The sequence below is a fragment of the Lagenorhynchus albirostris genome, chromosome 16 (genome assembly GCF_949774975.1).
Source record: "Lagenorhynchus albirostris chromosome 16, mLagAlb1.1, whole genome shotgun sequence".
In the NCBI taxonomy this organism is placed as follows: domain Eukaryota; kingdom Metazoa; phylum Chordata; class Mammalia; order Artiodactyla; family Delphinidae; genus Lagenorhynchus; species Lagenorhynchus albirostris.
This window is the reverse complement of record NC_083110.1, coordinates 51,965,114-51,979,086: the sequence shown is the minus strand read 5'-3', so window position 1 is coordinate 51,979,086 and position 13,973 is coordinate 51,965,114. Positions and strand designations below refer to the sequence as shown.

General features: G+C 36.9%; 1 protein-coding gene across 1 annotated transcript in view; it reads right to left on the bottom strand.

Annotated features, from left to right (window-relative positions):
* The window catches only part of TBC1D12 (TBC1 domain family member 12), a 95,433-nt gene that overhangs the window by 22,345 nt on the left and 59,115 nt on the right, over window positions 1-13,973 (bottom strand). Inside the window, 1 exon segment of the mRNA XM_060125405.1 lies at window positions 3,122-3,237. Coding sequence (XP_059981388.1) covers window positions 3,122-3,237 — 116 coding nt within the window.

Below are 13,973 nucleotides of genomic sequence, written 5' to 3'. Positions count from 1 at the left end.
TGACAAACTTTCAAATTATACATTCTACTTCTTCTCTTCTGGAGTTAGATTCCTCAGGTATGTTGTAGCAGGGAGGAATAAAGGTTAAGATGTCTGTTTCAGGCCATAATGGAATAAGAGAGATCAGATTTATCCTCTTGTCTTAATTAATTAGAAAAATGAGTTAAATATATTAAACAACAGTTTTAAAGATAATTGGACAACAGGCAGCACAAGACAGTGGTCCTTATGAGAAAGGAAATAAACAAGGAAACCCTGCAAATGCCTGACCTAACAGCCTGTTTCCAGGTCTCAGTGGTAGGAGAGAGTGCCAAAACAGAGCCCACCAGTCTTGCTGAGTTGAGGAAATAGAGTTTGAAGTTGGGGAGCCCAGGACAGCCAGAATTTGCATAACAGAGTATCAGAGAGAAGGGAGCTGCAGAGGCTTTGCCTGAACACTGACCTATGCACGCGTGTAATTAAACTATGGTGGCCAGGGAAAGAAACACAAGAAATAGGCAGAACAATCTCAAAATCACACTGGACTGATCCGTCAAAGTAGAAAGACCTCCTAATAGACAGGGTATCAGATAGAGTCCTTAGGGTATTGCCTCAGTAGTAAGGATAAATTAGCCCTAAACTAAAGGCTGTTCTGGAAGCACCCTAACAATGCTTATATCAAAAGGATCAAACCAATTCCAAATAACTTAATTGCATACCAAAACAAAAAAATATTTAAAGGAATAAAAGAAAGTCCAATATCCAACCATGTAAAAATACAATAGCTGGTATCCAATAAAAATTACAAGGGATGCAAAGAAACAGGAAAATACAAACCATAATGAGAAAAAAAATCAATCAGCAGAAATGTCAGACAACAGGATTATAAATCAAGGACGATAAAACTGCTGCTATAAATATACTCAAGAAGGTAGAAGAAAGCAGGAGCATGATAAGAGAAACTCAAGATCCAAATCAAATGTCTACAGATGAAAATTTCTAAAATGATAAATTCCAAAGATGGGACTGACAGCAAATTACATACTGCAGAAGAAAAAAATATAAGTGAACTTTAAGATATAATAATATAAGACTATACAAAATGAAATAGAGAGAAAGAATACCCCCCAAAAACACAAATGAGCTATGGGACATGGAAAAATATCAAGTAACACGTTTAATGGACATCTCAGAAGAAAGGAGGGAGGGCAGAACAAAAAACTGTTGAAGAAACGAAGGCTAAAATTTTTCCAAAATCGATGCAAAACTATAAATGCACAGACACATTAAGCTCAATGACCCCAAACAGATGGAACATGAGAAAACCATACCAAAGCAACCATAATCTAATTTATGAAAATCACATAAAGGAAAGTCTTAAAAGCATTCAGAAAGTAAAAGAATTCACTGAAGGCTGAAGAAGTCAACAAAGACATGAAAGAAAGGAAAAAGCCTTACTCTTAAAGGATTATGTAGGTGAGGGACGTCCCTGGTGGTCCAGTGGTAAAGAATCCGCCTTCCAGGAACTTCCCTGGTGGCGCAGTGGTTAAGAATCTGCCTGCCAACGCAGGGGACACGGGTTCGATCCCTGGTCTGGGAAGATCCCACAGACTGCAGAGCAACTAAGCCTGAGTGCCACAACTATTCAAGCTCCCGCGCCTAGAGCCCATACTCCGCAACAAGAGAAGCCACTGCAATGAGAAACCCGCACACCACAATGAAGAGCAGCCCCGGCTCACCTCAACTAGAGAAACCTGGCACGCAACAACAAAGACCCGATGCAGCCAAAAAAAAAAAAAAAAAAAATATATATATATATATATATATATAAAAGAATCCACCTTCCAATGCAGGGGATACAGGTTCGATCCCTGGTCAGGGAATTAAGATTCCACATGCCACAGGGCAAGTAAGCCCGTGCACCACAACTAGAGAGCCCACGTACTGCAACTACGAAGCCCGTGCTCTCTGGAGCTTGCATGCCACAATGAAGAACCTGCGTACTGCAACAAAAGATCACACGTGCCGCAACTAAGACCCGACGTAGCTAAATAAATAAATATTTTTAAAAAGAATATATTCTTAATAACAGTAAACCAACTGGTTGACAGTCAGTAGTTGCATGGCATAAAAGGCAAAAATGACAGGGCTTCCCTGGTGGCGCAGTGGTTGAGAGTCCGCTGCCAATGCAGGGGACACGGGTTCGTGCCCCGGTCCGGGAAGATCCCACATGCCATGGAGTAGCTGGGCCCGTGAGCCATGGTCGCTGAGCCTGTGCATCTGGAGCCTGTGCTCCGCAACGGGAGAGGCCACAGCAGTGAGAGGCCCGTGTACCGCAAAAAAAAAAAAAAAAAAAAGAAAAAGGCAAAAAGGAAAAATACATCATAAGTGCATATTAAATGTCAAGAAAAGAAAAATAACTGCTCTATCATGTGACGATAAGGCGGGGGGGGTGTATTGGCAAAATAAGTGAAAAGGATTAAGCAGTACAAACCTTCAGTTATATAATAAATAAGCCACAACGATGTAATAAACAGCATAAGGAATATGGTCAATAATATTGCAATAACTTTATATCGGGAGGGTTGGTTACTAGATTTATTGTGATCATTTCACAATGTATGTAAATGTCAAATAATTATGTAGTAGTATGAGTAGACAAAAATATACTTATGCAGCGACTTTTCCAATTTTCAGTTTGTATTATTAAATCTGTATCGTTAAAGATATTATGCTATAATACAGAATATATACAATGCATACATTAATTTGGTAAAAAGATGAGGTAGACAAAAAAGTCACTTTTTTTTCCCCTGAAACATAATACTGTACATCAACCATGTTTCAATTAAAAAAAAAAAAGATAAGGCAGAGGAAGGTTGAAATAGGAACAGATATAAAAAGCCAAGATTTTATGTTTCATACACTGGGTCATAGAGATTTCTAGAAAATATGCATAAAGCTTGGAGATCAACAATTTTTCCCTATTAGTGTTAGGATTCATCTCTGGGATTAAAAATAATTTTCCCTAACAAACCCATTTCTTTATCTAATTTCTTGGTATCTTTTAAATGAAATAATAATAAGAAAAATTAAAGTTTAAAATTCAAACAGTGTGCCTGATGATCACTAAAATACTTACGATGGTCGATCCTCAAGAATCAGGGCAGTGGTAGAGAGTGGCTCAAATTCAAAATTCTTTCGTCTTGAAGACTGAGGTGGTGGTTTACAGGTTCTCCCTGTTCGTGCTTCATATTCCTAGAGTAGACAAAAACATACATATGCAGCAACTAACTTTTCCAATTTGCAGTTTGCATTATTAAATCTGTATCATTAAAGATATTATGCTATAATAAGGTATACAATTCATACATTAATTTGGTAAAAAGATCAGGTAGACAAAAAAAGTCACTTTTTTCCCCCTGAAGCAATATAAACTATGAATTTATATTATATGTAAAGTATGAAAGTATGTTCAAAGAGGAGAAGATATAAATGTACTAGATTAATTAGGTAAGGTTTTAGAAAGATATTCCTGCTTACTTTCCATGATATCAGTTATCCAAGTCCAGCTTTTAATAATCGACAGCAGATAAGCCTACTTTCTAAACGTTCAGCCAAGATCAATGATGGAAATGTTGACACAAGAAATAGGTAATCCTGCTGTAATGCTCTGAAGATCTCTCTCAAGGGTGACACTGAACCTCTAATCAAACACCGGTTTTTGATTTCAACCTACTCTGAATCTAACTACTATAAATCTACCTACTTACTCTAAATTGAAACAATAATTCACCAACATATCTTATCCAAAAATATAGCCAAAGACTGTCAAATACTTCACTAAAATTAAAAGACTATTACTACAGTATTTTTCTCATTCAATTGAATTGATAATTCTCTTAAAAGAAGTGAAGTTAATTTAACATGATATGTTTTTGGTGAACACATTTAAATTTCCACATTTGAGCATATTTTTCATAAATGTCCATAAGCTTGTGCTGAAATTTATTTCTAGAAATTTGCAAAAGATCAGTAACAAGATTATGGCTTGTAATTTCCAGAACCCACATTTTCCCCTTTCTAAAAAAAAAAAAAAGTCAAGCTAGTGTGTGATCATCTCCAGATAACAAATATATTTGCCATGACATTCTCAAAGATTACTCAGTGATTTCATGAATAGATATGTGAGCTCACTGGCTTCTAGAGAAGACATTAATTTAAATGAAGAAAATTAAATGCACTTAAAGTGGTCAAATGTTTCACTTACTAACTAGCAGCTTTCCTACCATGGCCTATAATTCTTTTATTATTATTATCTCTTCTAACTCAAAGACTGTTTCTCCCTACCGAATCTGACAGTTGCAAAATATGAACTGATGATTCCATCCCTCTTAAAAATCTGATAATCTTGTTGAAGATTCATCTTATTGATATCACATTTAAAAAGTTTATGTTGTCTTAGTCATTTTCTATAAACTTCAAGCTTACTTTATGGTTCCTGCCACTGTTTATAATGGTTTGTACTATTGTTTTATAACTGTCTTTAGTTTTACATCTCCCTTTCCATCTAATAAATCTATGCTGTTAATCTGAGAGTTCCTTTGCATGACTGCATTGGATTTTTAGAGACTTCTTTCTCAAATTATTTAGAACTGTGTATGTTCATTTTTATTAATTCCCATTTCAAAGAACTGCATAGCCTTTCAGTGTCAAAAGCCATGGGGTCACTCATTCCTTTTTCTCTTTCGAAATTTTCTTTCCTAATATCTAGGATATACATGTAATTATGATCAATGTTTCTTTTCTTCATTACAAACTCAAGTATAACAAATCCCCGTTCCTGCTAATGTTTTTCTTATTAAAAACCATAGAAGCTAAATACGTATGAGGTTTGTTATCACTTAAACAGCACTTTGTTTTCCTACAATGTGACCAGGTCTCACTGCCAGACAGAATGCGATGAATACTATCCAGTAAAGCATGTTCCATGCAAACAAATGCCAGTACATAGACAGCAAAATAAAACTTCTTTTTTTGAATTTTATTTATTTTTTTATACAACAGGTTCTTATTAGTTATCTACTTTATACATATTAGTGTATATATGTCAATCCCAATCTCCCAATTCATCCCACCCCCCAAAAAACTTCTAAATCAATATATTAATAACAGCTAGCACTTACTGTCACAATGTACCATGCACTGTTTTAAACACTTAACACATTTAATCCTTGAAACAACCTTGTGAGGCACCTAACTCACAGTAGAGGAAACTGAGGCACAAAGATGTGCAGTCACTTGCCAAAGGTCATAAATTGCAGGCAGGGTAGGCTCCAGAGCTTGGCCTTTTAACGATCTATTATCTTACTATGTATTAGCAGACAGTCAAGTAACCATCTATGACAATTTAAAATAATGAGATAGATGAAATCATTCAGTGAGAGGCTGATAGGGAACTTTAAAATGGGAAGATCGAGCTAACAATACCTCAATCACTGATCCATCTAAACATTATTTTAAAAGACCAGCAGAAAGTATGTGTTTCCTGATGCAATATGAAGTACATAGCATCATTCTTGAAGTATTCTTGCCAAAAGAAGAATCAAACAAATATGATTAAGCCTATAGAACTGTACTTTCCAATATGGTAGTCAAAAGAAGTGATAACTGGGCTTCCCTGGTGGCACAGTGGTTGAGAGTCCGCCTGCCGATGCAGGGGATGCAGGTTTGTGACCCGGTCCAGGAGGATCCCACATTGCTGCAGAGCGGCTGGGCCCGTGAGCCATGGCCGCTGGGCCTGCGCGTCCGGAGCGTGTGCTCCACAGCGGGAGAGGCCACAGCAGTGGGAGGCCCGCGTACCGCAAAAAAAAAAAAAAAAAAGAAGTGATAACCAAATAAGTCATATATGCTCAAGTTTACATAGAAAAATATCAAGGAATTTGAACTATAAGGGGTTTTCCTCTGGAGGCTTAGACTAGAAATGAAGTGCATTTGTCTTACTTTAAATTATTCAGTACTGTTTGACTTTTCTTGCAAGAAATAAAGTAGCTTGTTTGTAAGAGAGATCATTTTATAGTCACGGTGGATAACTCACAAAGATTTTACTGAAGAGTTGGGATCAGAACTGGGGCAAAAATGATAGGTATTAATTACATAGACAGAAAGGATTGGAAAGAACATGCCAGGGGGAGCAAGCGAAGGCATGGATTAGGGAAACACATTAATCTCACTGAATATGAAAAAGGATGAGAAATAAAGTATAGGCTAAATTATGGGGCCTTTCACTGGCAAAAATATTTGGAATTCATGATGAACAAAATGGAGAGCCACTGAAAGTCTGAACAAAAAATGAAAAGTCTTTTATTAAAAATTAACTAAATAAGTACACATTTAATAAGAAAGGCAAGACAAAAGTACATAAATATCATTTATTTATGTATCTACCTTACAAATGAGCTTTATACAGAATTGTCACTCAAATATTCTTCACATGAGAGAGAAAAGAAGCTGTATTCTAGTATTTTCTATCACAGATGCTTAGCATAAAAATGCTTTAAATTTCTAGAGAATAATTATTTTAAAAGCTTAAAACATGATATCAATCCATACTTATCTGAAAGTAGGATAGATTCATACATCTTCAATGACTTAAATATTTGCCAAATAACTTAAGGTGCTCTTTTAACATGATTAAAATTACAAATTATATTAGAAGTAGTAAAATATTAAATATCAGTATTTTCAAAATTTATCACAAAGTGATATCAAATACATTCAGGCAAATGTATCAGACTATAGGACTAATATTCCATATATTTAGCTAACTGTGGTCTCTGTTTGACCAAGAGGCTCACAGCACCAATCAGAGACTCCACTTCTCTACTACTCTCTCAGCTATGCCCTCCTCCATGTGTGGGCTTCATCTGGAGGTTGGCTTGCTACTCAGAGAAATGACTGTAGCAAAGCCAGTTGTCACATCCTCATAGCATAACTTTCAAAGATCCTCTAGTTGCTCTTCCAATAATAACTCTCACAAAATACAAAGAAAGCATCCTTCCTGGAAGGTCCCAGGAAACACCCCATTCAACACGCAATCACAATGACCTGAAAAATAAGCTTTATCAATGAGTTAAAGTTAATTAGGGCCTATCCCTATAGGTGAGGAAAATCACATAATTCTTAGATGAGTCGAAGGCAATAGAGAGAGAAAATAGTGTTCAAGTTATTGATAAGTAGTTGATATACATAATAAGACTTCATTTAAAAATACAACCAAATAATATCTCATGGGAGAAATTCCTGAAGTCATTTTCACTTTAAATCCGTGTGGGTCATGTCATAAAAATCCCCTGTATATTCCTTCCATAGAAGTTTAATAAGGAAAAAAAATTGATAATTTTATAAGTTATAAAGAAACTTTACAATATTAAAAAGCAATTGGAAATATCATAGTCCAAGGAAATCAGTAAATAATGCTAGCTATAGCAAATCACTGTTTGAAAATATCACATCGATCTACCTCATTTCCTGCCAACAAAGGTCAGTTGTTGTTGTTCGGTTGGTTTATTTTTTGGCCATGTCGCGCGGCACGTGTGGTCTTAGTTTCCCAACCAGAGGTTGAACCCAGGCCCTTGGCAGTGAAAGCGCATAGTACTAACCTCTGGACCGCCAGGGAATTCCAAAGGTCAGTTTTAACTGACTTATTTTCATGAGTTGTTGGGAGCTACCTACCAAAGGTTAAGAGGCATTTAGTTTTTCTTTTAACTTAGGGAACGTATTTTTATGGGATACTGTAATGAAGCCTGTTTCTTTTTTTAATTTAACTTATTCTTCATCTTCCACTCAAAATATTGTTCTATGGAATGTTTACTTTAACTGGGGTAACTAGAACAGAAGGTGAAACCAGCGCTAGGGGCAGGCTGGCAAATATCTGTAGGATAATTTATTCTAGCTACTGTAAGAAAATTTGAGTCAAACAGGCAATTAATTCTAAGTCTGATCAAGAGATGGTTGGCAATTGCTGTCATCTCCACAAGCATAAAGTAGAAAAAATTACTTACAATTCCAAGGCAAAGAAATACTGGATTCACATAAACGAAAAAGATGTTTTTCCTCAAAATAATCTCTTAGAAAAGAGAAAGCACATTTGCTTAACAACATCTCATTTTATGGGTGCTTTCTCTCTATTAATTTGAACAGCAAAGCACTATTTGGAGAAGGTGCATTACCCTGAAACTATCTCAGTCAACACTAGTTTGGAAGGTGACTTTTTTTTTTATAATTTTTAAAAATAAATTTATTTTATTTATTTATTTTTGGCTGCATTGGGTCTTCGTTGCTGCACACAGGCTTTCTCTAGTTGCAGCAAGTGGGGGCTACTCTTTGTTGTGCTGCGCGGGCTTCTCACTGCTATGACTTCTTGTTGCAGAGCATGGGCTCTAGGTGCATCGGCTTCAGTAGTTGTGGCACACGGGCTCACTAGTTGTGGCTTGCGGGCTCTAGAGCACAGGCTCAGTAGTGTGGTGCACGGGCTTGGTTGCTCCGTGGCATGTGGGATCTTCCTGGACCAGGGCTCGAACCCATGTCTCCTGTATTGGCAGGCAGATTCTTAACCACTGCGCCACCAGGGAAGCCCCTGGAAGGTGATTTTTTTTTTAATAGGTTTTTTTGTTGTGGCTTTGTTAAATTGGAGAAGGAAAGGAAGAAAATGGACATAAAGTAACGAAGGATTCCCGGAGGTATAACCATTCAGTTGCAAACTATCATAAAGAGCCTTTTAAACATTACCTTAAAGAACAATACAGGAAGAGATTAGGTTGTAGAGATCATAATTTTATACTTATAGAACAAATAAAAGAAAAAATGTAATGCATCTGGAAACCTGTGGCTTGAGACAAAATTTTAGTAACAAGATAATACACTTAAAAAGCACTATATCTCCTACAACTTTGACGTAAGTGAAGATGATGTGCTCTGGGGTTAAAGACCACAAAAGTGGTCTGAACATACCACTGAACATACTGACATCAAAGATGTATGCAAACAGATCCAAATAAAAAGACACTATTTCTTAATATATTATTATATATGTGAATTGAATATGTAATTAGAAACAAGTAAGTATTTGGTTTTCATCTACATTCCTAAAACTAATACATACGTGTTGGACAAAAAAATTCTTCAGAAAGATAGGTAGATTCCCACTTGGTGGACTGGGTAATTCATACCAACTTTCTTGCTGAAAACAACCTCTGGGATCCCAAAGGGGTAACAAACAAGGTGAGCCTATCGATCATCCCATTATTATGCATGGGGGCAGTTCTGGACATCCAGTGCAGGAAGGGAAAACTTGAAGAAAGCCTGGCTGTTAGTTGGAATGGTCAATGGGGGCCAGAATTTGTGGGCCAGAGTAGCAGAAAAGCACTCCATTGAGAAAGAGCTCCAGAAATCTGCACAGGAGTCCTCTTGAGTCTTTAGCTGAATACCAAACTGCACATGTGTAAGGCGAAACACTACAAGGCTGGGCAAAAAACAACTTCTGGGGAAAGAACAATTACTGTGGATGGTAAGCAAAACAGTTTCCAGAGCTCACCCATGGCTGAGAAGTATTCATATTCCCACCAACCAGAATGGAAAGTCTTCACTGAATACATAGGATATTCAGGAGAGACCTGAATGCTCAGACTCACCTGAAACTATGCAAGTCAGAAGACAATGGAAAAACCTTTAAATTGTTGGAAGAAAAAAAATAACAAAATAATGGGGGAAAAAGCCTGTTGATTTAGGATCCTATACCAAAAAAATATATCTATCTTTGAAAAATAAAAGCACAATAAAAATGTTTTCAGACAAACAAAACCTGAGAGAATCTGTTGTCAGTGGACCTGCTCTATATCTTAAAGGAAATCTTTCAGGCAGAAAGAATACATCATATGAAAACATGAATCTACACAAAGAAATAAAAAGCACCAAATATAGTAAATATGGAAAACATTTTAGAAAAGACATAAATAAGAGACAAAAATATAAAAGTCATTTTTAAAAGGATATCTGACTTCTTAAAGCAAAAATAATATCAGTGTATTGAGGGGCTTACAGCACAAAATCAGAAGGGAGAGAAAGGCAGTATACTGTTGTAATGTTATTACATTATGCTCAAAGTGGTATAACATTATTTGAGCATAGATTGTGATAAAGATAAATATCATAAGCCCTACTGCAGCAGTTCTCAACAGTGTCCCAGAGATGGTTTCATGAGGTTTGCGAAGTCAAAACTACAGTCCTAATAGTGCTAATAGTTTGTCAATGTGTTGACATTAGCACTAATTTTGCTAAAGCAATATATATATTTTTTTGCGGTACGCGGGCCTCTCACTGTTGTGGCCTCTCCCGCTGCGGAGCACAGGCTCCGGACGCGCAGGCTCAGCGGCCATGGCTCATGGGCCCAGCCGCTCCGCGGCATGTGGGATCTTCCCGAACCGGGGCACGAACCTGTGTCCCCTGCATCGGCAGGCAGACTCTCAACCACTGCGCCACCAGGGAAGCCCCTAAAGCAATATTGAATAAAACTGTTGATGCCCTAGCACAAATCAAGGCAGAGACACCAAACTGTACTACTAATCACTGTGTTCTTCATGACATGCACTCACAGTTTAAAAAAAAAAAGGGGCGGGAGGGGGGAAGGGATGGCCAATTTCACTTTTTAAGTGAATTAATAAATACTTCATCCTTTCAGTTTTAATTCTGGGTACAGTAGTAATTGACAAACAATCCCCATAAACAAGAACTCTTTGAGATCCTTCATACACAGAATCCAAAGCAGTTGCAAAAATAAAACGTTTGAGAACTGTTGGCCAAGAGCAACCACTGAAAAACTAAAACAAAGGTATATTGAATAAGCTAACAGTGGAGATAAAATGGAGTACTAAAAAACTCATTTAATCCAAAAGAGGGCAGGAAATGAGATAAAAAGAAACAAAGACCAGATGGGACAATTTGAAAAGAAGTAGCAAGATAGTAAATTTAAAACAAGTCATACCAATAAATGACACTCCATTTAAAAAGAAGAGAGTATTAGACTGCCTACATAGACCCAAATATAAGCTACATACAAAAAAAACCACTTTAAATATGAAGATGGATAAAAAGTAAATGGATAGAAGAATAAATACCATGTAAACACTAAGTGAAAGCAAGCTTCAGTGGCTAAATTAAAGTTAGACAAAAACTTCATAATAAGAACCATTACCAGGGCAAAAAAGACATTACATTAACGGTAAAAAAGTCAATTCATTTAGAAGACATAAATACGAAGCTTCAAAACAAAAAGAGAAAAAAAAAAGCAAAAGGAGAAATAGCCAAGTAGATTATGGTGGACACTTTATTACTCCTCTCTCAGTAATTCACAGAACAAATAGAAAATCAGCAAAAGTATACAAGACTTGAACAACACTATCATCTAACATGACCTAATTGACATTTACACAACACTAACCCAACATCAGCAGAATATACACATTCTTTTCAAGGACACAAGGAACATTCCCTAAGACAAGCTATATCTAGGACATAAAATAAGTCTCAATATATTGAAAAAGACTAAAATTTCATAATGTATACTGTATGAGCATAATGGAATTAAATTAGAAATTATTTACAGGAACATCTAGGAAAATTCTAAAATATTTGAAAATTAAAACAACACACTTCCAAAGAATCATGACAAAAGAAATAAGAGAGAAAATATTTTGAATCAAATGAAAATGAAAATTCTGAAACTTATAAAATGCAGCTAAAGCATAGAGGGAAATGTATAGCTTAATCCACATATTAAAAAGATAAAAGGTCTAAAATCAATGATCCACCTTAAAAAACTAGAAAAAACAAATTTGAACCAAGAGGAAAGTAAATAATAAAGACCAAAAATAAATGAGATAGAAACAGAGAAAGAGGTAAAAATCAGTGAAACAAAAGAGGTATACGGGTTTTTTTTTTTTTTTTTTTTTTTTGCGGTATGCAGGCCTCTCACTGTTGTGGCCTCTCCCGTTGCGGAGCACAGGCTCTGGACGCGCAGGCCCAGCCACTCCATGGCATGTGGGATCTTCCCGGACTGGGGCACGAACCCGTGTCCCCTGCATCGGCAGGCGGACTCTCAATCACTGAGCCACCAGGGAAGCCCGAGTATATGCTTTTTTTTTTTTTTTTTTTTTTTTTGCGGTACGCAGGCCTTTCACTGTTGTGCCCTCCCCCGTCGCGGAGCACAGGCTCCGGACGCGCAGGCTCAGCGGCCATGGCTCACGGGCCCAGCCGCTCCACAGCATGTGGGATCTTCCCGGACCGGGGCACGAACCCATGTGCCCTGCATCGGCAGGCGGACTCTCAACTACTGCGCCACCGGGGAAGCCCCCCGAGGTATACGTTTTTAAAGATCAGTAAAACTGATAACTTCTGGCAAAACTGATCAAGAAAAAAGAAGATACCATTTCTAAAATCAGGAATGTATTGACAGATAATCTGTATCCATATCACATAACCAGTAGACATTAAAAGGATAAAAACAGAATATTATTAACAATTTTTTCCCAATAAATCCAACAACAGAGGTGAAATGTAAAAATCTCTTAAAAGATGTAAGTTAACCAAGTCTGACTCAAGAAAAAATAGAAAAAAAATAAACTCAAAATGGGTTAAAGACCTAAATGTAAGGCCAGACACTATAAAACTCTTAGAGGAAAACATAGGCAGAACACTCTATGACATAAATCACAGCAAGATCCTTTTTGACCCACCTCCTAGAGATATGGAAATAAAAACAAAAATAAACAAATGGGACCTAATGAAACTTAAAAGCTTTTGCACAGGAAGGAAAAGGAAACCATAAACAAGACAAAAAGACTACCCTCAGAATGGGAGAAAATATTTGCAAACGAAGCAACTGACAAAGGATTAATCTCCAAAATATACAAGCAGCCCATGCAGTTCAATACCAAAAAACAAACAACCCAATCCAAAAATGGGCAGAAGCCCTAAATAGACATTTCTCCAAAGACATACAGATGGCCAACAAACACATGAAAAGATGCTCAACATCACTAAACATTAGAGAAATGCAAATCAAAACCATAATGAGGTATCACCTCACACGGGTCAGAATGGCCATCATCAACAAATCTAGAAACAATAAATGCTGGAGAGGGTGTAGAGAAAAGGGAACCCTCCTGCACTGTTGGTGGGAATGTAAATTGACAGCCACTATGGAGGTTCCTTAAAAAACTAAAAATAGAACTACCATATGACCAAGCAATCGCACTCCTGGGCATATACCCTAAGAAAACCATAATTCAAAAAGATACATGTACCACAATGTTCATTGTAGCACAGTTTACAATAGCCAGGATATGGAAACAACCTAAATGTCCATCAACAGATGAATGGATAAAGAAGATGTGGCACATATACAATGGAATATTACTCAGCCATAAAAAGGAACAAAATTGAGTTACTTGTAGTGAGGTGGATGGACCTAGAGTCTGTCATACAGAGTGAAGTAAATCAGAAAGAGAAAAACAAATACCGTATGCTAACGCAGATATATGGAATCTAAAAAAAACAGTACGGATGAACCTAGTGGCAGGGCAGGAATAAAGACGCAGATGTAGAGAACAGACTTGAGGATGCAGGGGGGGAATGGGAAGCTGGGACGAAGTGAGAGAGCAGCATTGACATATATACACTACCAAATGTGAAATGGATGGCTAGTGGGCAGATCAACTCGACACTTTGTGATGACCTAGAGGGCTGGGATAGGGAGGGTGGGAAGGAGGCTCAAGAGGGAGGGGATATGGGGATATATGTATACATACAGCTGATTCACTTTGTTCTGTAGCAGAAACTAACACAACATCGTAAAGCAATTATACTCCAATCAAGATGTGGGGAAAAAAAGAAAAAATAGAAAATGTCATACCCCTATATCAATTAAAATATTAAAT